Below are 25530 nucleotides of genomic sequence, written 5' to 3'. Positions count from 1 at the left end.
GTAATAAGAGATCATATATTTCCTGTTTTTAACATATTATACTTAATTCCATTTATATTCAGAAAAAGGCCGTTCATTTAAGGTATATTGTTTTGTTACCTGAAATTTTCAATTTAAAGCAAAGCGCGGGCCACCCGTAACTCGATTTTCGCTCACTAGATGGATCTACCCAAAAATCTTGAAAGGCGGGATTTATATGGGTATCAGCCTGTTATTGGTTAATGCCATGACCAATAGCAACTTCAAATTTAAATTCGTCTGCACAGACTGCATTTCAAACTTCAAAAATATCGCGGTAGCTCTTGTTTTATGTATACCCAATCTGGAATTTGGGTATTCCCTTACAAAAAAGTTTAAGGAATTTAGGTAACTTTCTGGTAACAAATAGGTAACAATTAGGTAACCGTGGATTTTTGTAGAAACTTTTAGGTAACTGAAGTCAACACAAATTGTTACCCATTTTTCGGGTAACTATGAGATAACAAACAGGAAACCAAATGTTACTATGGGTAAAAGAGAGCCACTTTTAGGCAACAACTTGTTGACCTTCATACCGAAGGTCGAAATGAGGAAACTATTAAGTCACAATATGTTTTGTAATTTTCATGGGCCGAAAACAGCAAACTATGAGGACACAAGTTGTTTACTACTTTTCATTGGTCAAAAAACCGAGAACTCTGTGGTCACAATTTGTTTACTTAATTTATTTTAAAAACTATCAGTAAACTTTTGAGCTAGCTGACTCGTCTACTTTTTGAGGGAACCGAAAGACAAAATCAAAATTAAACATATTTCCGTATCTTATTTAATAAAAAAATTGCCGAACCCTTTCACCTAACATGCAAACTAATGCATTGCACCGTGTTCTAAGGCTAATTACGCAGACGAGGTAGGCCTAGTTACCCGAAAGATAACTAGTGGGTAACATCTTGAAAACAAGTTTTAAGCAAATCTTACCTAATAGGTAACGTGTAGGTAACTCTCATTTAAAAAGTTCGGTAACTTTCAGTCAACATGGCGAAAAAATGGTAGCTAACGGTTCGGTACGTGTTACGCAGCAGTTTAGCGAACATGACCTTCGAAAAAGTATAGCATAAAATGGGCAACAATTAGGTAACGTTTGAGGAACTATTTGTGACCTAAATTTTTGTAAGGGTTATTACGAGGCGGTTTTGTTGTGTTTATACTGATTTAATTAGTAGTATTTAAGAGATATTGGTATCGTTACGAAGGCAAGTTTGGGCTGTTAGAAAAATTTACAACTGTTTTCAAAGATGTGTGAGTAAACTATACGTATTTAATAATTATCTCGTATCCAAAGTTACTGACAACCACAGAGGCCTATAAAAGGTGGTTAACCAAACAAAGCAATGCATACACATATATAAATAAATATATATATAAATACCAAAAAAAATCATTTTATTTCACTACGCCACTTTGTTTTGAAGTTTATTTTGAAAAGAAATAAGTATAAATAAATTACTAAGTAGTTTTGATGGATTTATGGTTTTTATTTTTTAATATTCTGAAAATCACATACAAATTATTCTGCCTAAAAAACCCATAGTAATACAAGTTATGCTAGGGAAATGCAAAATCCCTTTCCTCGTTAGTGCTCTCCAATGCGTGAATTCTCTAAAAAAAGAAGCAATATCAACTTGCGAACATTTAAATTAGGGTATCATAAAACTTACGAAATGTCAGCTGATAGATTTTTACAAATAGTATTTTAAAAAAAAACTTATATTGAAAGATGGCCTTATAAGTTGTTCAAATAATGAATTGAATTCTAAACTTATTTCTAAGTGTTTAAAAGTGAAAAATATATCTAAAGTTAATGAGTAATTTGACACATTTCGGGAAATTTTAAAAGCGAAATAAATTCAAGTAATCCAAAAATTGAAGAAAATCCAATTTCGCGTTTACTATATTAGTTTCAAGTTAATCTGGGTAAAAACCCCTCCTGAAACCCTTATAAATGCCATTTGGGCTATTTATTTATTTATTTTTAATTTGAGAATGTTATTCTGTATGTTATAAATACCTTAATAACTTCATTAATAACTTGAATAGCGAGGAGTGGCAACTTGTCATCAAAGGCTTCCGTTAAACCTTTTAGCAGCCACGTTTTTAAGACTTTGAAGTTGGCGTCTCGATAAGTAACATTTAAAAATTGTTCCAAAAACGTACGAGTGCATTTTTTTAAGATGCACAGAAGGAACTCGCGTGTCTGCAAAATAATTAGAAATACAACAGTATTTCCTAAATTGCTCCTTCTAGGGTACCAATTATTAACAACATAAGTTCATAAGTTATGTTCAATCCATAAGTTTGTAACTGGCTACAAACTGGAGCTTGTCATGAAATGACGTAGGTGATAGATTCAGGGTAAAGCGACGCCTAGTGACGGGCTGTCAAATGCTTAGCACAGACAAAATAATAAGATGGAAGTCTGCAAAATTAACCACCGAGTGTAGTTAATCAATTCTCTCGAATTAGCTCCAGCTGTGAGTGTCTCTGTAGCATTACGAACTTGTTTTGTATAGGAAGTGTAATACTTATGGAACATATCTTATAAACTTAGTGTTGAACACCCTCCCTTTAGCATTCTGTAATTAAACTTACAGCAGTTGCATTGCAATCTGATTCATCGAGCTTCGCTGTTAAACTGAATATTTTATCCAATGAGAAACTATAAAATTCAAATTTGTAATTAGCATTAACCAGGCTTTTAAGGGGAATTTGACGAAATGGCCAGACAACCATTTTCGTAATTGATTTAAACTATTAAAATCACACAAGAAAACTTGAAAAATGCATCCGTTAATTATGTAAAAAATTTATTAAGTTTAAGACGTGTTAAAGCAAATTTAGGCTTTTGTTTACTTTAAACAAATGCGACTAGATGCTACCTTAGTCAAGGGGTGGAGTTAACTGGCTCGCTATGGTTAGGAAAGGATAGTTTTAGCTCCGCCCTCGACATTAACGAGTTTTGATTGGTTGGCATGTAGAAGATTAGTTAACGTGTTACGGTTAAGACTATTTAACAATAAACAGAGATGGACTACAATGGAGAACCCTCTTATTAAGCTTATATGATACTTCTTTGAGCTTGTTAGCTATAAAACATTCGAAAACCTATGCAATAGACAAAATTTACCTTAAACCCCCCCCCTCCCAAAATAAGTCAAAAAACCCCCTATGTGTTTAAATAAAAAAATTGAAACCTTCCCCTTGTTTGTTTCATATTGAAACTTTTTCGACTCAAAGCATAGCCATAACATAAGGCTTATGAGTGGAATAGTTTCGGGGCGCTGCCGCTAGGGGCGACGACAGGCGATGCCATTAGAAGAACCTGGGTTTTACCTTATAATTTTTCCAGGACATCTGTGCTTAATGGTCCTGGGTTACGGGCGCCAAAGGAGGGGACATTTGCTTAAAGCCTAACGCGCATTATTGATTAAAAGTAGTTGAGAGTTCTGTAGAATTCTCTTTCAGGGTTCGTACGAAATTTTGACATTGAAAATCCCTGATTTTTCCAGCTTATCCCTGACCATTTTAAGTATGTGTTTACCAGAGCCCACTTCATCACACCTGCCTCATATTGCTCGAAGCGTGGTTTGATATACCGAATGAAATCCCTGACTTTTTAGGAAAACATTTTAAACTTTCCCAGGCTCCGTACGAACCCTGTCTTTATAAAGAATAAATTTATCTTATGTTTTGGGTCATTTACAATAAAGGCTAAAGGGAAACTAGATTTGCCACATTAGTGGTGAAAAAGAATTCTATATAGCCATATGAGAGCATCCTGACGTCAGCATGATGTGATTGGGACTAAGGAACTTTTAATAAGTTAACAATCTTGCAAATAAATTAAATATTTTGTATTACTAATCTACTAGCTGTTCCATTTAAATAGTAATATAGCAAAAATGGCCAGCACATTTCATAGTTAATCATATATACTTTAAGTTATACTCACACTTTTTCATCAATTCCATTCCTTAACTCGTTATTTTCAAGGAAATATTTACAGAAAAAAAAACGAGCTTCCTTAATCTCAGCATTCCTGACGCCAATTGTTTTTTCCAGCAATGTTAAACTTGTTTGAAAGAATTCACATTTTATCGGCAAAGCCCGCGATATGAACAAAATACCACAAAACTTGTTGTAGTAGAGTAAGTGAACAGTATAAACTGTCACGTGGTAATAGTAATACCATAAGATATGTTCCATAAGTATGACCAGAAGTAAGATAAGGGACTAGAAGTATCGAGGTGACCAAATGGTTCACTCGGCGAAAGTGAATATTCTTGATAACACACCAAGGGTTGGCCCTCTGGTAGCGGTTTCGGAATTTTCCCTCTCCAAAACGTGAGACGCTCGCGCGACGGAAGACGGCCGAACTAGATTCAAGCACCCGCGTCCGTGTCCGTGTCCGTGTTCGTGTTCGTGTTCCGCGGCTTAAGGTTGAGGGGATGGGGGTAGGAAATTTTGTTGAAACTCGACCCAATTTCTTTTCTCTCTAATGTAGGCGCTATGAAAGCGGCATAAAATAATCAAATTTGTTCATTAGTGCTATTACCAATGCTACTTTAGCAATTTACTTCTAGTCCCTTATCTCACTTCTGGTATGACACTACCTATACTTCGTAATGCTACTGAAACAAAGGGTCATCTTCCAGGGCCACCATTCTACTTGGGCTTCTATCGAGCAAGGTGTCCCTCAGGGTTCGGTGTTGGGTCCCCTTCTCTGTAACGTCATTATTAACTCACTCCCATCTGGTGTTGAATTCGCTCTCGTTCTGCTTTTCGCAGACGATACTAAACTCTCCTATCGCATTAAATCTGCTCCAGACTTAACCAACCTCCAAGCGGATTTGGACTCTGTTGAAGCCTGGGCCACTGATCATGGACTTCGCTTCACTGTGGACAAATGTGCTGTACTCCACCTAGGTTCTTCTAACCCGCACCATACCTACTTTCTCTACGGTAAGCCCATAAGGGGCACCCTATCCGAATCTGATCTGGGTGTCACCATCGAACCCAACCTAAAATTTACCTCTCAAACTAACAAAATCAGTAAACGTATTCACTTCCTTTCAGGGCTAATTCGTCGTAATTCTAATAATCGGTCTCAAAAATGCATTAAAACTATTTACAACGCCCTAGCATTACCAATTCTTGATTACGCCTCCCCCATATGGACACAGTCGTCCTCTTCCAGCATTACCACTTTGCAAAAGGCTCAAGATAAATTCACTAAATTAACCAACAAACTTGAGAAGCTGCCTGCCCACATAAGATTATCAAAACTCCAAATCGACCCGTTCCCCTCGCGACACTTAATTTATAATCTCTGTCTATTACACGATTCTTTAACAATAAGCTCGCGTTGGATATTGATACATTCTTCCAACCGGCACCTTTATCTTCTACTATGGGTCACTCCCTCAAAATCCTAAAACTTAGAGTGTTGACCTCAGTTCGTCAACATCACTTTACAAGCTCGGTCATCCATGATTGGAATGCACTCCCGGAATCAATAATCTCTATCACTATAAGGTCTAAGTTCCGCGCTGCACTTTCCCAACATTCCACTTGTAATATATTCCACTACTCATTCCTCTCCACTTGTCCTGGAAATTCCTTCATTAATTAATTACCTACAAGCACTTTGTTAGTTTAAATCTTAAATTTGTTTACTACTCTCATGTCCAAATCATAAATTCCTAAATTAATTAATTACCTATAAGCGCTTGGTTCATTTAATTCTTAATATTTGTTTACTATTCTCACGTTAAAATCATTAACTAATTACCTATAAGCACTTTGTTCATTCAATTCTTAATATTTGTTTACTATTCTCATGTTAAAAACATTAGTTAATTACCTATAAGCACTTTGTTCATTTAATTCTCAATATTTGTTTAATATTCTCATGTTAAAACCATTCCGTTCGTACCTCAAAAGCATAAGGCTTGCTTGTACGTTTCAAGTCCAAATAAAAATAAAAATTTAATAAAACAAGTTCAACCATGGAGCCTGTATGATCTTAAGGTACAGACTCCATGGTTCAACTTCCACAGAATGAAGCAAACTGAAAATGTCAACTTAACTTGTTATCAGGCACTAAGCTAGGCCCTCCCTTGTTCTCGTTCTGTTTGAAAACTGAAGAAATGGGTATCAGCGCATTAACAGGTTAACCTGACATTTAACTCAAGAGCCGTACTTCTGTAATTAACTAAAATTTGTTATAGAGGCTTTGCACTCTTTTTGATTAGAACTGAACTGAACCAGAGTTGTAGACACGGTCATTGAGTTGAGAAAATTAACACTAGAGTGGCCTTTGCGTTAAGCTGCCTATTAGGGGAACGGGGGACAACTTTTAAAGCAATGGGACGGACGGACAGGCACCAAGTTTATCAAACGATGGTGTCGCCATCTCGAAAACGAACTTTAAATTTCCGCCATATACATGTATTCTTGAAATTAGTCAAATTTCCCGCCTTTTCTTTTAGTTCCCTTTTTTTGCACGATGATAGCGCCACAAGCGCGTGATAGAGTTCATTTTGGTCTACATCTTTGCGGATGAAAGACCACTCTAGTGGTAATTTTCTCAACTCAATGGACTCTGTTGTCTGCTAGATAAAAAGATCACTATAACCTCATATTAATAACAAAATTAACATACTTAGACCTAATTGTTTTGATCAAACTGGCCGATAGCACACCCTGAATACCTAGTTGTTAATTTAAGAGTATTCCGAAAAGTAATTTCGCTGTAGTTTTTAAGTTAGCGGTTGTGAAAAATCACGATAAACCCCATGTTAATCTCCATAGGAAATTTAGCAAAAGCATGTGAATTTCAGTTTAACGTTATAAAACGGCATCAAGTCATATCTACTTGATATCTACTGAAAAAAATTAATATCTGTACTTCGGTCAATCCATTTTGTTCTCTTATCATTTACTTTTTCTAGTCTTTGTCCACGAAGACATTTTTATTAATTTCCATTTGTAGAGAATTACAGCTTTGAATAACTTTTCTTTCTTTCAGAATTAAGGGTTATAATTTTTAAGTGGCCATTTTTAAAGATGGCGTCGATAATTTCGACTTGGGATGGCAATATTTTGTGTTTATTACGTTAATGAAAATAATCTACTCATTTTAGAAAGTTCGAAAAGATTTATGTATTTGTAATATATTTAGCATTTTTCAAGATGGCGCCCAAACTATCAGCAGCACGTCTTCAATATTCAATAGTGATGTTTAGACGGTCTTCAACATATATATTACAAATGTTCGTAATTTTTGAATAATATACTTTATCTAAATGGCATTCCCGGCGGCCATTTTCCAACATGGCGGCCAAACTATCTAACCTTCAATATTTTACTCTGAGTTTCACACAGCTCTGATTATAATATCAATAAATTTTCATAATTTTTCAACAACATGGTGAAATATACTGCACCCTTCTTATGACTGAATTTTTGTTATCCTTAACTTTCTCATCATACTTTTAATTCAAGTAAGAAAAATGTGATGCAAGGGAGGGCACGAGATAATATGCGTTATACAAACGTTATAGGGTACTTGTGAAGTGACAACTTTGGTACTTTGGTAGTTCAATATTTGTTGTACGAACGGGCTATGGAAATGTTTGCAACCCATTGTAAACTTGACAGTTTTAGTTAGGGTAGCCCACGTAGTGAATGAGTACCTGAAAATTTAAGCTATACCTCAACCGTTTTTCCACATCGTGCGTAACAACCCACCCCATCCCAAACACACATAGCTTCAGTTGATCAGAAAGTTGATGGATTTAGTTTTTTGGCAAACGAAATCTTACTTTAAGGGTTTATTTGTGATTGTGTTGATTTTGTACGGTTTACGAAATCAGAGAAAATGTATGCTAAACTAGAAATGACACATAGTAGTGTCGTGGTCACTGTATCCCGCGAGTATTGAATTTGGCAAGAATTTCATAATCAAGTATCATCATTAATCATGGTTCAAAATTGAATAAACTACCGTAAAATCAAGGAGATAGAGTGGGGAGTCGAAAAACGGTATCTTAATACATAAAACACCTTTTGAAAATAACTAAGTGGGAATTGGATAATGAAGAATTTTGTCATTAATGAGCAAGTTGTAATCTGTCATGCTAAACACGATTACACATTTTACACTTTTATCAGGATTTCCCTCGTAAGACGCTGTTACCGAAAGTAAACCGACGTACAGGGTTCATACGTCTTCCATACGACATTAAAATTAAAAGCCTCTCATGGCAAGAACCAAGAAAGTTGTCGTATTTAACAAACGCAACAACATTCTTGAGATGAGAGGCTTTGAACGTCTTATTTTTATACTTAATAATTATTCATTTTCCACAAATAAATTTAGTAATTATTTATTTTCCCTCAAATACATTTAGTAATTATTTTTTTCCCACAAATACATTTAGTAATTATTTTTTCCCACAAATACATTTAGTAATTATTTCTTTTCCCACAAATATATTTAGTCATTATTTATTTTCCCACAAATACATTTAGTAATTTAAATATCTCGTAAACAAAAACTAACGCGCATATTTGTTTTGAGAGTCATCGCAAGTTTACAAAAATATTAGTAATTCCAATATTCTAAGTAATTATAGTTTGGATTCCCTAATTGGAACGCACCATCACTAGATTATTCTATTTCTTAACAATTTTGAAAAAGACTGGTTTCATTCGTTGAAAGAAGAATTTGTTTATGGTCAGGCCTACAATTGTGTAAAACCTCTTTGGTTTCACTTAGTACTTTGGTTAGTCCAGTGTTTGTCTAAGTTTGCGTTAGCTATTTTCACTCGCCATTATAGATTATGGTGATTTCCAAGTGTCACCAATTTAAATGAACTCGGTTTCATCCGCGAACGACAATAAGAAATATTGTATCAGTATCAGTAAAAGTGGACGAGGGGACAATATGAAAATGGCCAATCAGATTTTCGCCGCAGTTGGCCTTTGACTCGGCGTAGCAATATTAGGTTTATTTACTACCTAAAAGTAGGTCTTGTGCTAGTTCGCGGATAAAGTCGTCTGCTATTGTGTATGCTAGAACTTCCTCAAATGTGTTTTTCTAGACTTGTAGTTCTGGACAGTGTTGGTAACTGGTAAGGTTCTGGTTACCCCTGATTTAGAGAGAATTGTATTTATCCCTCATTATTAAAGACTCGTTTGGTTTATTTTGGCAAATGCTTAACGTTTTAAGTGAATTATCTTAATTTTTTCTGTTTTTAACTTTATCATTGTCGTCACTATTTCCTCGGAAAATTCATAAATGCCCTCGATTCAGCAATACGTTGTACTTTACAATTGTTATCACCAATTTCTTTCTGACGTTTCTGAAGCGTATTGAAATGAGAAATCAACCGAAGTTACTATCGCGTCCATTTTCTTTTGTAATCGTGTCGACTGCGAAGGTTAAACCAAGGAGTATAAATGTCTGATCAAATTTCAGTCGCGTTCATCTGTCACTAATAAACGCAATAGTGGTCGGTGAGCCTTTGATGTCCGCGCTTTTCCATAAAGGTTTTATGGCCAATTTTATACTTTCCCCTCATCCACTTTTGATGTCACTTGGGATTGGATAGAGTTGCTCCCTGAGGGGCTCCATGTGATTCCGTCGCTTCCAGGCTTCTACACGAACTATTTGGTATCAACAGAAGTGAGATGAGACTAGAAGTACTGAGCTAACCAAATTCTTCACTCGGCGAAAGTGAATATTCTTGATAAGACAAAAGGTTGGCCCTCTGGTGGCGGTTTCAGAATTTTCCCTCCAAAACGTGGGTGGCTCGCGGCGGTAGAGGGCCGAACTAGATTCAAGCGTCCGTGTTCCGCCGCTTTTGGTTGAGGGGAAGGGGGTAAGAAATGTTTTTGGAACCCGACCATTTTTTTTTCTCTCTAGTTGAAACGCGATTGAAGTGGCATTAAATCCTCAAATTTGTTCACTAGTGCGAGGATCTATTACCAGTGCTAGAGCCCTTCACTTCTAGTCTCATCTCACTTCTGACAGTGGCGTCGCTAGGCCTTTTTTGGAGGGGCTATAGCCCCCCTCCAAATTCCAAGCTTAGCCTTCCCAAAATAATTCGTAAACCCTACCAAAATAATTGCTGTTAGCAACCTAAAATTCTGTAGCAATATATAAAAAATTTTCAAAATCAAACAGTAAAATTTTGAAGAAGAGAACAGATGGAGACAAGTAAAATGTTTCATGTTCTTACGAAGCGAGTCCCAATAGTGTGGGCTAAAAGCTAACCAAAACTAAAAAAAAACCTTAGACGAGTGAAAATGCTTCATAATCGGTTCCGTATCAGTCTTTATCAATAAAATGTTGTATATCTTTAAAATACGAATTATTTCGTGTTGACACAAATTTACGGATAGTTTTAAAGGTCTACACATTTTCCAATGAACCCATTATGCAATAGACCCAACCAACAAATCTTTTGAATTTTTATAACGGCTCAGATCTCGTTCTCAGGTTTTGAGGCGAGAAAGGGATAACCTGATTGGCTTGATTTTGACATGCGCAGAGCCTGTATCAGACTCTAATCCAATCAGATAAATATTAGATTTATTTTCGTTGCTTAACGACAGATGGTACTACAGTCAACTTTGTTAGTCACCTGATCCTATCCCTTAGATCCCCAACCCCCTTAGACCAAGCCAACTTGTTTATTTGTTGGTTGGGTCTATTTTTATGCTAAGTATACTAATAACTTTCAAATAGTGTGCCCAGATTTAGCTCTATATCCACAGCTTTTTGTTATTTCCGAGTGCATTTGATTTTTACAAGTGAATTTTGATTTTGTTTAAAATACAAGCTAGACTACCTTAAGATCACCTCCTTTCACCCAAATTAATTTCAGCACTGTTCCCAAAATTTCATTTCACCCAATAACTGAGTGCTCGTTTCCAATTCACCCAATTAAAAATCTCCCAATTAGGCTTGATTGAGCTACATCGTTTTATTCTTCGTTTCAGCTCTTATTCTTAATTCGCTCTGATAGAACCTAGCATTTCTAACCTAAGCAGGTCAGCTGAACATAAGCTAACCTTCTCTCTCGTAACCCATAACCCCAAAATAGGGTAATAGGGTATTTATATACGCTTTTTGGCAACAAAACCCAGTGTTCTTTGTAAGTCATCAGACAGATGGGAATTGGGAAAAGCGCTAAGATGTAATATAATGATTTGGGCGAATGAAAGTGGGAGAAATGCTACCTTAGCCACCGTTATATAACATAACAGAACCGGTAATTTATATCTATATTTTCCATGCATTCTAATGGCGGAGGTGTTTCTTAAATAAAGATAAAAATTATGTCATACATATTTTAACATTTTTAAGATAATAAACATTGAATTCGACGTTTGATATATTTAAGTAATTGCTTAATTGATACGTTGTCAAAAATATAATTTTTCAGAGTTAACTAGCGTTATATAACTCCAGTTTCTATTGGAACTCATAACTTAAATAGATTTCAGATCTGAGAATTATAAAATTTTATAAATATAATTATAATTAATTATAATTATAAATTTTTATTTTTTTTTGAACGTATTACGGATATAAATATAAAAGAAAAGTTAGATTTTTCTCTGAAAGCACATGGCAACAAAATCTGGGGAATGAACCTAAAAGAATCGGTGGCACTAAGAGCGGAAATAATGGAGCAAGTGCTCGCTAATGATAATCCCAGAGAACAACAGAGTAAGATATCAAATAAAAAGAATCGCCATTTGTTGAAAATACATATTATCTTTTAATAGGCTTAAAACGGGCTTACACTTTCCTGTTGGTTCCTGGCCTTTTTAAGGAGAACTACAACAGTTTTTTTTGTAAAAGGATACTTGTACAAAGTGTTTTGAATGGGCCTGTCATTGTCTACTCAGGTGAAAGTTGGTTTTCCAGCAGTGATTATGAAATTTTTGTTGATGGGAAGAAAATTACTGATGCACATGACTTTTTCTCAGCAATCTCGGCACTGTTTGCTGTATTTTTTATCTTAAATGTGCGTTATAACGACTCGTTAGTCAAAACTTTAAGTTTCATCGAATCATATTTTGTTGGAATGAAGGAATCAAGATGTGGGGCTGTCGTTAAAAATTAAAAAAAAAACTTGATAGAAAGTAATAAAATTGGATATAAAATATAAAAAACCAACATTTGGTTTGATAAATCAAAAATTCAGTTTGATGACTCTAAAATTTGGTTTGATAAAACATTTTCATAAAAACTAAAGTTTGGTTAAACATTTTCATACCAACTATAGTTTGGTTAAACATTTTCATACCAACTATAGTTTGGTTAAACATTTTCATAACAACTATAATTTTAAAAATTGATAAAAACAAAAATTTGCTTTAAAAATTGATAAAAACTAAAATTTGCTTTAAAAATTGATAAAAACTAAAATTTGCTTTAAAAATTGATAAAAACTAAAATTTGCTTTAAAAATTGATAAAAACTAAAATTTCGTTCAAAAATTAATAAAAACAAAAATTTCGTTCAAAAAATTAATAAAAGCTTAAGGTTTTAAAAAATTTATAAAAACTAAAACTTTGTCTAAACATTTCGTAAAACTGAAGGTTTTTAAAAATGGGTACAAACTTAAGCAAGGTTAGAAAGTGATACAAATGTGAAAATAAAAATTTGAAAAACTAATAAAGTGTGGATATTGCCAATAATTGATATTAATTATTTGCTCAGTATGTACATATATTCTCAAAAGTATCTTGAGTTTTCATTATGTACATGGCTTGGATATTTGTTCGTCTATAGGCGAGACGAGATGCATAGCTTATAGTGCATAATGAAAATTCAAAACTAGGCCTATTAGTGCATTAGATTAAGGGTTTCAGCTATACCATTAATGTTTCATACTGCCATTGTTGGTCGTCATTTAAACCATAACTGGTTTTACAAATGCATAATAAAAACCTTTAATGGTCTATTTTTAAATTATATTATGGTTTAGGCTTAAACCCCTTCAAAATCACTTCAATATAGTGGTTTGAATATCTACCAGTATTGGTATAAAAACAGCAACAAAAGGGTTTAACTACACGCCATATATCTAAAAAATGGTTTCAATTCATACCCTTGGGGGCGTACCACATCTCCTAATGGTTTATTTTCAAACGTTCCATGGTTTTAGTTTTTGACAAAAAGTTCATATTCATTTAGGGTTTTATTCCAAACCTTTATTTTTTGCAGTGTAGAAATAGCGGCTGCTGTTTTGGGAAATAGCAGTGTTTGTGTTGGGTTTTGAGCATTTTTTAACAATACAGTTGTATTCGTTGGTTCGTGGGTTTTCAAAAACTACCTTTTTCTGTGATTATTTAATTAGTAATGTGACCTACTAACGGATCGTGTTTATGATTTTTTTTAAAAGTACATTTAAATATTGTACTATTCTTCAGGCTGCATCAGTTTACAATAATTAGGAAAAGGCATAATAAAATTCGAGAAACGTTGTTTTATTTCGGAATTAGATACTTGTAAACAGTATTATTTTTGAAAAGGCATATTATAATTCGAGAAAGGTTATTTTATTTCGGAAGAAGATAATTGTAAACAGTAATGTTTTGGAAAAGGCATATTATAATTCGAGAAGGGTTATTTAATTTCAGAAGTAGATAATTGAAAACATTAAGGTTTTTGGAAAAAGCGTAACATTGTTACACCATTTCCAAAATATTTCTAACCTAAGTCTAACTAAACGAATCAAAACCTAGCCTAACCTGACCTAATAATATTTAGTGGAAATAATCAAGTTTAACCTAACCAAAATATCAACCTAGTTCTTTTTGAGTTCATATAACCCAGCTAGACAAGCTTACACCATAATAAACAACTATGGTTTTTCGCATATCTATTTTCCCACTCTTTAGAGAACTGCTGTAACGGTAATTGCTGTATGGGGAAAACTGCCATTTCGGGAACCGCTATTTAGAGAACTGTTGTTATGAGGACCGCTATTATGAAATCCGCTCTTGTAATGACAGGAGAAGAGCGTGCTGGTGATCCGATGGCAGGCGCAGAGGATGCTGGCGATCCGATGGCAGGCGTAGAAGGTGTTGGCGATACGGTGACTTGCATAGAGGGTGTTAGCGATACTGTGGCTCGCAAAGAGGGTGTTGGCGATCCGGTGGCAGGAGGAGAGGGTACTGGCGATCAGGTGGCAGGATAAGAGGGTGCTGGCGATCCGGTGGCAGGCGAAAAGGGTGCTGGCGATCTGGTGGCAGGCGAAAAGGGTGCTGGCGATCCGGTGGCAGGCGAAAAGGGTGCTGGCGATCCGGTGGCAGGCGAAAAGGGTGCTGGCGATCCGATGGCTGGCGTAGAGGGTGCTGGCGATCCGATGGCTGGCGTAGAGGGTGCTAGCGATCCGATGGATGGCGTAGAGGGTGATGGCGTAGAGGGTCTTGGCGATCCGGTGGCAGGTTAAGAGGGTGTTGGCGATCCGGTGGCAGGTTAAGAGGGTGTTGGCGATCCGGTGGTAGATTAATAGGGTGTTGGCGATCCGATGGCAAGCGAAGAGGGTGTTGGCGATCCAGTGGCAAGCGAAGAGGGTGTTGGCGATCCGGGTGTACCTCATATGAGAGTTCTCCGTAGAGCAGTTCTCGAAATAGCAACCACGATTCCAAAAAACAGCGCAGTTCTTAAAAACTGCTGTTTTAGAAATAGCGGCTGCTGTTTTGGGAAATAGCAGTGTTTGTGTTGGGTTTTGAGCATTTTTTAACAATACAGTTGTATTCGTTGGTTCGTTGGTTTTCAAAAACTACCTGGTTCGTTGGTTTTCAAAAACTACCTTTTTCTGTGATTATTTAATTAGTAATGTGACCTACTAACGGATCGTGTTTATGTTTTTTTTTAAAGTACATTTAAATATTGTACTATTCTTCAGGCTGCATAATAAACAACTATGGTTTTTCGCATATCTATTTTCCCGCTCTTTAGAGAACTGCTGTAACGGTAAATGCTGTATGGGGAAAACTGCCATTTCGGGAACCGCTATTTAGGGAACTGTTTTTATGAGGACCGCTATTATGAAATCCGCTCTTGTGATGGCAGGAGAAGAGGGTGATGCCGATCCGATGGATGGCGTAGAGGGTGATGGCGATCCGTTTGATGGCGTAGAGGGTCTTGGCGATCCGGTGGCAGGTTAAGAGGGTGTTGGCGATCCGGTGGCAGGTTAAGAGGGTGTTGGCGATCCGGTGGCAGATTAATAGGGTGTTGGCGATCCGATGGCAAGCGAAGAGGGTGTTGGCGATCCAGTGGCAAGCGAAGAGGGTGTTGGCGATCCGGGTGTACCTCATATGAGAGTTCTCCGTAGAGCAGTTCTCGAAATAGCAACCACGACTCCAAAAAACAGCGGAGTTTTTAAAAACTGCTGTTTTAGAAATAGCGGCTGCTGTTTTGGGAAATAGCAGTGTTTGTGTTGGGTTTTGAGCATTTTTTAACAATACAGTTGTATTCGTTGGTTCGTTGGTTTTCAAAAACTACCTGGTTCGTTGGTTTTCAAAAACTACCTTTTTCTGTGATTATTTAATTAGTAATTTGACCTACTAACGGATCGTGTTTATGATTTTTTTAAAAGTACATTTAAATATTGTACTATTCTTCAGGCTGCATCAGTTTACAATAATTAGTAAAAGGCATAATAAAATTCGAGAAAGGTTGTTTTATTTCGGAATTAGATACTTGTAAACAGTATTATTTTTGAAAAGGCATATTATAATACGAGAAAGGTTATTTTATTTCGGAAGAAGATAATTGTAAACAGTAATGTTTTGGAAAGGCATATTATAATTCGAGAAGGGTTATTTAATTTCAGAAGTAGATAATTGAAAACATTAAGGTTTTTGGAAAAAGCGTAACATTGTTACACCATTTCCAAAATATTTCTAACCTAAGTCTAACAAAACGAATCAAAACCTAGCCTAACCTGACCTAATAATATTTAGTGGAAATAATCAACTTTAACCTAACCAAAATATCAACCTAGTTCTTTTTGAGTTCATATAACCCAGCTGGACAAGCTTACACCATAATAAACAACTATGGTTTTTCGCATATCTATTTTCCCACTCTTTAGAGAACTGCTGTAACGGTAATTGCTGTATGGGGAAAACTGCCATTTCGGGAACCGCTATTTAGAGAACTGTTGTTATGAGGACCGCTATTATGAAATCCGCTCTTGTGATGACAGGAGAAGAGCGTGCTGGTGATCCGATGGTAGGCGCAGAGGATGCTGGCGATCCGATGGCAGGCGAAAAGGATGCTGGCGATCTGGTGGCAGGCGAAAAGGGTGCTGGCGATCCGGTGGCAGGCGAAAAGGGTGCTGGCGATCCGGTGGCAGGCGAAAAGGGTGCTGGCGATCCGGTGGCAGGCGAAAAGGGTGCTGGCGATCCGATGGCTGGCGAAAAGGGTGCTGGCGTAGAGGGTGCTAGCGATCCGATGGCAGGCTAAGAGGGTGATGCCGATCCGATGGATGGCGTAGAGGGTGATGGCGATCCGTTTGATGGCGTAGAGGGTCTTGGCGATCCGGTGGCAGGTTAAGAGGGTGTTGGCGATCCGGTGGCAGGTTAAGAGGGTGTTGGCGATCCGGTGGCAGATTAATAGGGTGTTGGCGATCCGATGGCAAGCGAAGAGGGTGTTGGCGATCCGGGTGTACCTCATATGAGAGTTCTCCTAAGAGCAGTTCTCGAAATAGCAACCACGATTCCAAAAAACAGCGGAGTTTTTAAAAACTGCGGTTTTAGAAATAGCGGCTGCTGTTTTGGGAAATAGCAGTGTTTGTGTTGGGTTTTGAGCATTTTTTAACAATACAGTTGTATTCGTTGGTTCGTTGGTTTTCAAAAACTACCCTTTTCTGTGATTATTTAATTAGTAATGTGACCTACTAACGGATCGTGTTTATGATTTTTTTTAAAAGTACATTTAAATATTGTACTATTCTTCAGGCTGCATCAGTTTACAATAATTAGGAAAAGGCATAATAAAATTCGAGAAAGGTTGTTTTATTTCGGAATTAGATACTTGTAAACAGTATTATTTTTGAAAAGGCATATTATAATACGAGAAAGGTTATTTTATTTCGGAAGAAGATAATTGTAAACAGTAATGTTTTGGAAAGGCATATTATAATTCGAGAAGGGTTATTTAATTTCAGAAGTAGATAATTGAAAACATTAAGGTTTTTGGAAAAAGCGTAACATTGTTACACCATTTCCAAAATATTTCTAACCTAAGTCTAACAAAACGAATCAAAACCTAGCCTAACCTGACCTAATAATATTTAGTGGAAATAATCAACTTTAACCTAACCAAAATATCAACCTAGTTCTTTTTGAGTTCATATAACCCAGCTGGACAAGCTTACACCATAATAAACAACTATGGTTTTTCGCATATCTATTTTCCCACTCTTTAGAGAACTGCTGTAACGGTAATTGCTGTATGGGGAAAACTGCCATTTTGGGAACCGCTATTTAGAGAACTGTTGTTATGAGGACCGCTATTATGAAATCCGCTCTTGTGATGACAGGAGATGAGCGTGCTGGTGATCCGATGGCAGGCGCAGAGGATGCTGGCGATCCGATGGCAGGCGTAGAGGGTGTTGGCGATACGGTGACTCGCATAGAGGGTGTTGGCGATACTGTGGCCCGCAAAATATACTTGATGTAAAATTTTTTCAACTCTCGAAATCTTGGTTTTTGGTGTAATTAAAGGGCTTAGAGCAAAAAAGTTTATGGGTGAACCATTCCTTTAACTTGGCCACCTTGTTTTTATTAGCACGAGGCGAATTCACGAGACATCCGCCGTTTTTTTTTCTGCTCAGAGGGAGTTGTGCATATTCTCAAATTTTCCTCTCTTGTGTGGAATAGATTTGCTTGGCAACAAAGAAACCGAGGGTGGGACATTTTTTTCAGACTTAGACCTAAAATATTTTATGTATACTTTCATACAAAATAGTCAGTGTTGTCTGGTCCTCCATTTCTCACGTTTGTGTACCTTAAAATAAAAATTTAATTAGGAAAGCGTCTTTTATAATACCAAGAGCAAACCGAGAAGGATTACCCCCACTATAAACTTTGGAAGATTTTCAATATAATAAAAATTTCATCGAAAATTAAGTTTAGAAAAGAAAACTAGACGCAAATTGAGTTAAATCCAATTACATTTTTTTAAAATATTGATTTAAATTTTTAGCACAATTCAGTCATTGATTGAAATAATTTTCGCTAAACGAAAAGATAACCTCGACAGTTGGTCGAACTCGCCACGGTTCAATTTTCATAATACTATCTTTGAGTTAGATAGAGCACCCGCTTAGCGTGTAGAAGCTTGTTTGACCGCTGGTTCTTGCCTCTACCGAAGTTGATAACTCGATGTATCGACTAATTAGTTGGTATTCAACCGACATTCCATGGATTGGAACGTAATAGTTCATGTGAATAGTCCGTGCCGCTTTGCAATGTCCTACCCGCCCCCACATTCGGCCGACCTCTTTTATCAAGAACAAGAGGGCGAGATTGTATGGAAATTTGACATTTTAATTTGTATCGCGTTTAATATAAAGCGAGTAATTGCATTGGCATTACCATTATTTTAGGAGTTAATTAACTGTAAAGCTCTGTTTCATTTCAATATTCCAAGAACATCATTGATATAAACATTACAAATGCGGTGTTGAAAATTACGCGCGTAGATAGCCCTCGTCTCGACTCGGAGAGGTTGAATTTGGTTTCCCAACTTGTTTTGACTTGGAGCACCCAGCTTGACTGGAGGCTAAAGTCCTAGGCCCAGAGAGGTCTAGCACCATAGCTTGGCATTATAAAGTACCCAACACACTTCGCTTTAGCCTACTCCTCATGTGGCAACTAGTTGGCAAATTAGCTAGATTGTTTTACAATGTTCACACACAAGATATGGCTAAAAACTGAGGTACATGATAGATGGCGATGCAATCATAGGCCCAAGTAGACTAAAGCATATTGGTAACTTTTGGTGTTGAGCATCTCACACCCTCTTTCGCCTCCAGTCAAGCTTATTCCTCCAAGGTTTTGATAATCATTAACTGGCATTAATGTTTTAAGATATTATTCAAGCGTTATTAAGAATCCCATTGACAACTACCCTCTCTTTGAATCTCAGCAAAATTATTTTTCCTTCAGGATGAATGTTCTCTTTTCTCTATACTAAAGATAAACTGTCCCAACTTGCTCAAACAGAGAACTTTGATGCAACATAGAATGGAAGATTGTCCCATCAGACCTAAATTGGGGACGTGAACAGACCAACACCTTCCTTATTGGACAACCCCCGATACTGCCAACTAATGACGTTCCTTTTATAGACCTCTAATACAGGTTGTAAATAAATGTTTGCAATTCAGATTTTATTGTATGCAAGTGAAAAGGCACAAAAGAAAATATTTGGAAATATTCTGAGTGCAACAAAATGCTTTAAAGATTAGTCTTAGAACTTATACCTCAAATTACAACCTATATTCTGTTTGATAAACACCTCAACGTTAGTGTTCGATGTGTCTACCATCGTGGTGGAGGCTTTCTTCAGAACGACTGTCCATGACTCAGGAAGTCGAAGTAAATGTCTTCAGTGATGTTCTAATTGATGAAGGGTTCGATAATTGGGTTTCTAAGAATGCCCACCAAACATTTACCTCCCATCGCAATTGATGGTGACAGAAGTTGATGACTCCTTATCCTGGGAAGTATTGGACACTAAGGCATTATATAGTATCCATCCCTGCAGGTCAAAATTGCCTATGGAAATCGTAAAAGAGGGTCGAAAGTTTCCTCCCCACTAGGAAAACTATCTAATCTACTGAAAAAAATCCCACGCCGAGAGGCTGTGGCACTCAAACTGTGGGGCGTGTTCAAAACTTCTTCAGCGCCAATCGTTGATAAGCTTGAACTCTATGAAAATCCATTACGATCCGTGGGCCTAGGACCCCACACTAGTTTGACCGGAATTTCTAGCAATCTATTAAAACAGCTGTTCTTGTCACCGTTTCTGATTGGCTACCTCAAACGACAGGACACACCTTAAAGTTTCGTTTCTTGTCCGCTGCTGGCGCGCAAATCAGTCTGTCAACTCAAAATGAGGGAAATTCCGTAGGTGGCGCGGTGATCGGACCTAATAAAAAGTTGGCCAACAGAGATGGTTCCGGATATGGTTAGAGTCCAATACTTCCCAGGAAAAGAAGTCATAAACTTCTGATGGTGATGGTTTCGAAACCAGTGAAAATTTTTTTGGGTCCAGTACTCTTCATTATGCCGGTCTACCGTACCTCGTCAGAAAAAAGTACCTAATTTCTAACATTTATATGTTAAGAAGAACACTTACTAAGACACGCTCTTAAATACAGACAAGATTAAATATGTTTTTTACTTAGACGCGTAATCAAAGGAATTTTTAACAGCTGAGAATTGTACTCCAACTCGATTTGCTCTTGGTTAACGGTTACCTTTCATACTTTACCGGAGACGTTTGGCGTTTTCAAAAACGTATTTGATAATTTGGTCCATATATAGATGCTCCAAAATCGGCTAGGAGATTAAAATTTATTATAGAACTAAATCATACAAAGGCAGTGCACGCGATTGCAAGGATATTTCAAACGTAAAGGGGACTGGGAAAAGTGACAGCTTGAATGTTCAAAGGTCGTGGCATGAGAACGGTTTAAAAGTTAAGTATGATGATAGAGCTCTTAAAGGAGGTGTGCAACGTGTTTTATAAAAGTTTGTATAAGTGTAGAAGCATTTTCAAACTTTTCTAGAAATTAATATTTTCGCATTGTTTGATAGTCCCCTATGAGTTTATATTGTCCCTGATGGTACTGATCTACCAATTTTACGACTTCAAAATCAGTTTTCGTTTACAAATACATGTATAGAAAGCCTTCCCTCACTGGGAGACATTTAGATGCGGTGCCGTTTCTTACTTTCTTTCGAAATTACATAGATATCGGGAACACCTTTAATTTACATTAAGCTGATGGATTTAGTTTTTAGGCAAACGAAATTATGAAGTTGGATACTTCAAGGGCTCATTTCTGATTGTTTTGCTTTTCTATGATTTACGGCAGGAGAAAAAATGTATGCTAAAGTAGAAATGGCACAGTGTCGTGGTTCCTGTATCTCGCGAGTATCGAATTTAGCAAGCATTTCTCAAGTTTATGTGGCACGACTCGTAACTTTATAGTGCACGCGATTCACTGTATAATCTTACATCGTTGTAGGGTGCTGCGCAACCTTAGCGCATTGGAAACCACAAAGAGCATTGCAAAATGATTTTTGCCCTTGTTTCTTATATAAAGCAGACTACGCATCATCTCGACCCATATTTGTCAAGTGAAAGTCTCGCGTTAAGACTTGGCCCACGCATCGGAAATAAGGTAGATTCGTCCGATAATGTATCCAACCGCGGTCCATAATAAAATTGGTAGGATTTTACTTTACTTAACTAACTCAACCAACACTTGATTCTGACTAATTAGGCCACGGGGAGTTCGAAAAAAATAGTGAAAAAATTCCAAACCCGCCGCAAGTTGGTCAAAAAAATTTTTGAAAATTTGAAAATTGCATGTACTTACCGCCATTAAGACCGCTACGCGCCTAAACGCATTCTGCCCTCGATCTTGAAAAACTACCCGGGGGGGTAAATATAATAACAAGGACTCGCGACGGAAAACAGGGAGCACACACTGCGGAAATATAGCTATGAAATTTTAAACACCCACTGAAACATATAGAATTCTCATACCAGCGAGCTCCAATTTTAAAAATAAACAACGATATTTTGCTAAATTGCGTAGATTATTTCGGAAGTAAATAAAGATAAACCACAATATTTTGGAAAAGGCGAAACATTATTTGGGAAGTAAATGAAGATAAACCACAATATTTTGGAAATGGCGTAACATTATTTGGGAAATAAAGAAGATAAACAACAATATTTTGGAAAAGGCGTAACATTATTTGGGAAGTAACTGAATTAGATAAACCACAATATTTTGCAAAAGGCGTAACATTATTTGGGAAATAAATGAAGATAAACCACAATATTTTGGAAAAGGCGTGACATTATTTGGGAGATAAATGAAGATAAACCACAATATTTTGGAAAAGGCGTAACATTATTTGGGAAATAAATGAAGATAAACAACAATATTTTGGAAAAGGCGTAACATTATTTGGGAAATAAATGAAGATAAACCACAATATTTTGGAAATGGCGTAACATTATTTGGGAAATAAATGAAGATAAACCACAATATTTTGGAAAAGGCGTAACATTATTTGGGAGATAAATGAAGATAAACCACAATATTTTGGAAAAGGCGTGACATTATTTGGGAGATAAATGAAGATAAACCACAATATTTTGGAAAAGGCGTAACATTATTTGGGAAATAAATGAAGATAAACCACAATATTTTGGAAATGGCGTAACATTATTTGGGAAATAAATGAAGATAAACAACAATATTTTGGAAAAGGCGTAACATTATTTGGGAAATAAATGAAGATAAACAACAATATTTTGGAAAAGGCGTAACATTATTTGGGAAATAAATGAAGATAAACCACAATATTTTGGAAAAGGCGTAACATTATTTGGGAAATAAATGAAGATAAACCACAATATTTTGGAAAAGGCGTAACATTATTTGGGAAGTAAATGAAGATAACCCACAATATTTTGGAAAAGGCGTAACATTATCTGGGATGATAAACAATATATTTTGGAAAGGCGGTCACTTATTTGGAAAATTATATAAAATTTCCTTAAAATGTGGCTCTTAGCGTTACCCGAGAAACACCACTTGGAGGTGGCCACACGTCGTTTCTCATGGGGAGTTTTGTTTAGGCAGGTCCCCTTGCCTACTGCCCAAAAAATCCAGAGGGGGAGTTTTGCTGGCAGGTCCCTTTGCCTACTGCCCAAAAAATCCAGAGGGGGAGTTTTGCTGGCAGGTCCCCTTGCCTACTGCCCAAAAAATCCAGAGGGGGAGTTTTGCTGGCAGGTCCCCTTGCCTACTGCCCAAAAAATCCAGAGGGGGAGTTTTGCTGGCAGGTCCCCTTGCCTACTGCCCAAAAAATCCAGAGGGGGAGTTTTGCTGGCAGGTCCCCTTGCCTACTGCCCAAAAAATCCAGAGGGGGAGTTTTGCTGGCAGGTCCCCTTGCCTACTGCCCAAAAAATCCAGAGGGGGAGTTTTGCTGGCAGGTCCCCTTGCCTACTGCCCAAAAAATCCAGAGGGGGAGTTTTGCTCGCAGGTCCCCTTTGCCTACTGCCCAAAAACTAAAAAAAAACACCAACTCATTCACCGTTGAAATCAACGGTATTGTCTTCGTTTTGCCCACCAATAAGGAATGCCGGCTGTGTTTCAGGATTTAGAGTTTCCAGTTCTTCCTCCGACACACCAACTTCAATAAGCTCAAGGCCTTTTTTCCCTGGACCAGGATAGCAAGCTTTGACGTCCTCCAAGAAGCGACTAAAGTTGGTTCCAGGAGGAAGCCAATCACCATCCTGGTCTTTGAAAAAAAGACACCTGTACCAGTAAGAGGCCATATAACCATTTAACGCCCTGTCGGTTCTGTAAGATTTAATAGCATCCTTTACGTGCCTATTCCGGTTTTCTACGTTATTGGTATGAGCTCGTGAATCTTCAGAGTTCACGAACTCATACTTATGGAGCACCGTTAAGTGTTCTTGAAACCCCATCAATGTACAGTTCATATACATTGGCGCTCCGTCAGACACAATTAAAGATCCGGGGGCTATATATCTAGCCATCTGGCTCCACAAAACGGCACGGGACTTATTTCTAACTCTCAAAAAGAGACCATCTTTTGTGTCTCTGCAATAAATCCCAAAAATGCATATTGTTTCCCCGGCCAACTCCGCCCCTCGATGGTATTTGCGGGTGTGAAGGTATGTTTCGTCCACCTCCACAAACAGTCCTGGTCCTCCAATCTGCACTTTGTCGGCCCTGTTCGATATAATAATTTCAGTCACTTCGCGGCACATGGAATAGTAATCAACGACTGTTCGCGAGGAACATTCACTATGGGTTATAGCGTCGGTGACGCTCATTTTACACACCCAAAGGAAAACTAGAAAAAGATTGTCGGTAACCGACAAGTTTTGATTATAAAACCAGGTGTTTTTGGAGGGGACGAAAGCCTTGACACACTCGGAAGCTAAATACTCGGGTACCTTTTTCTTCGCAGCACTCAAAGCCTTTCGCTTGTTTGCTCGAGATTGCCCAGCAGAACATCGGATTATATATCCAAACCGCATTTGGGCGTTGAACACCCCCACAAGAAATCCATTGATATTGCCATCGTTGGACTTATTCCCGCAGGAACAAGCTATCTTTCTTTCATTAAAAGAATTAAGGCTTGGAACCAAGTCCAGAGAAACAACCAAAGTTTTAGCATCCCTTTCAGATTTAGCCTTCAACTCTTCGTTCATGGATGGAAAAAAACCACCCCAATTTTTTAATGAAATGCTGTGGAAAAACTGTTCCACACTTTCAAAATTAGGGTTTTCGAAAGTTGCATTTTCCATCTTTGAATATTGCTTCCCAGTTCCCACCAAAAATGTTTCTCCTAAAAAAGTTATTCCTCCCCACCAAAAATATGTTTCTCCTAAAAACGTTACTCCTCACACCAAAAATGTTTCTCCTAAAAGCGTTATACCTCCCACCAAGAACGTTTCTCCTAAAATAAGTTATTCCTCCCAGCAAAATATTTGCGCTAAAATGAGATTAAACCTTCGCCTTAACTCGCTCAGACGCGTCTGACAAGAAAAAAAGGCCTCAGTTTGCGCGAAGAAGGATCGCCCCGTTACGGTTGTCATGGTAACGGGGCGATTTTTCTTCGTTACCATAGCAACGGCTCGCGCGAACTGAGGCCTTTTTTTCTTGTCAGACGCGTCTGAGCGAGCTAAGGCGAAGGTTAAATAAAACATATTTTAGGAAAACACTTTGGTGGGAACATTCATTTTTTTTGTGGGAAGAGTTAATTATTGAAATAAAATCGTAATTTATGGCTTTCAAAAGCAATCGCGTTGCAGCTATGAGAAGGTTGCTAAATGGAAAGGATGTAACAGATTTCAGCAGAGTTCCTGAACATATTGTGTGTGCTTTTTTTGACGAATGTACGTATTTAAAAAGAATGCAAGTTGTAGCATTCTGCATATTGAATGGTATATCAGAGTACAATTTTTGGCGAATCATTCGTTGGAAAGATTGCTCAAGGCAGGACGAACGTAATGTTGCAGATCTTTTCATTTACATGAAAAAACGGGAAAATCTTTGTAGATTTTATTCCTACAATATTCATTCAGGGCTTATTGAATATTTAGATGGGGCCTTTAGATATTTTGGCTCTCGAATTGAGTCGCCTTAATTAAGTTAAATTATTTTG

General features: G+C 37.2%; 1 protein-coding gene across 3 annotated transcripts; it reads right to left on the bottom strand.

Annotated features, from left to right (window-relative positions):
• Positions 1-6: 6 nt before the first annotated feature.
• LOC149677933 (uncharacterized) lies at positions 7-4429 on the bottom strand. Of its 3 annotated transcripts, none has more exons than XM_089837319.1 (4): positions 3989-4429; positions 2629-2695; positions 2048-2233; positions 7-99 (listed from the first exon to the last, which is right to left on the bottom strand). In XM_089837319.1, the coding sequence occupies exons 1-4, from the start codon at positions 4240-4242 to the stop codon at positions 43-45; spliced, it is 564 nt and encodes a 187-aa protein (XP_089693445.1). In that variant the 5' UTR covers positions 4243-4429; the 3' UTR covers positions 7-42. The 3 variants fall into 3 exon arrangements, 2 of the variants coding, with proteins under 2 accessions (XP_089693445.1, XP_089693446.1); XR_016366397.1 differs by lacking the exon at positions 7-99 and adding an exon at positions 1494-1638 and having other exon boundaries at positions 1698-2233; XM_089837320.1 differs by lacking the exon at positions 7-99 and adding an exon at positions 1494-1638.
• Between the last annotated feature and the right edge of the window lie 21101 nt (positions 4430-25530).

This window comes from Phalangium opilio, unplaced genomic scaffold (genome assembly GCF_054372755.1).
Source record: "Phalangium opilio isolate 3A_F unplaced genomic scaffold, DU_Popi_V2 ptg000043l_1, whole genome shotgun sequence".
Lineage (NCBI taxonomy): Eukaryota > Metazoa > Arthropoda > Arachnida > Opiliones > Phalangiidae > Phalangium > Phalangium opilio.
Note: the sequence above shows the minus strand (reverse complement) of the source record. Positions and strands in the feature narration are given on the sequence as shown.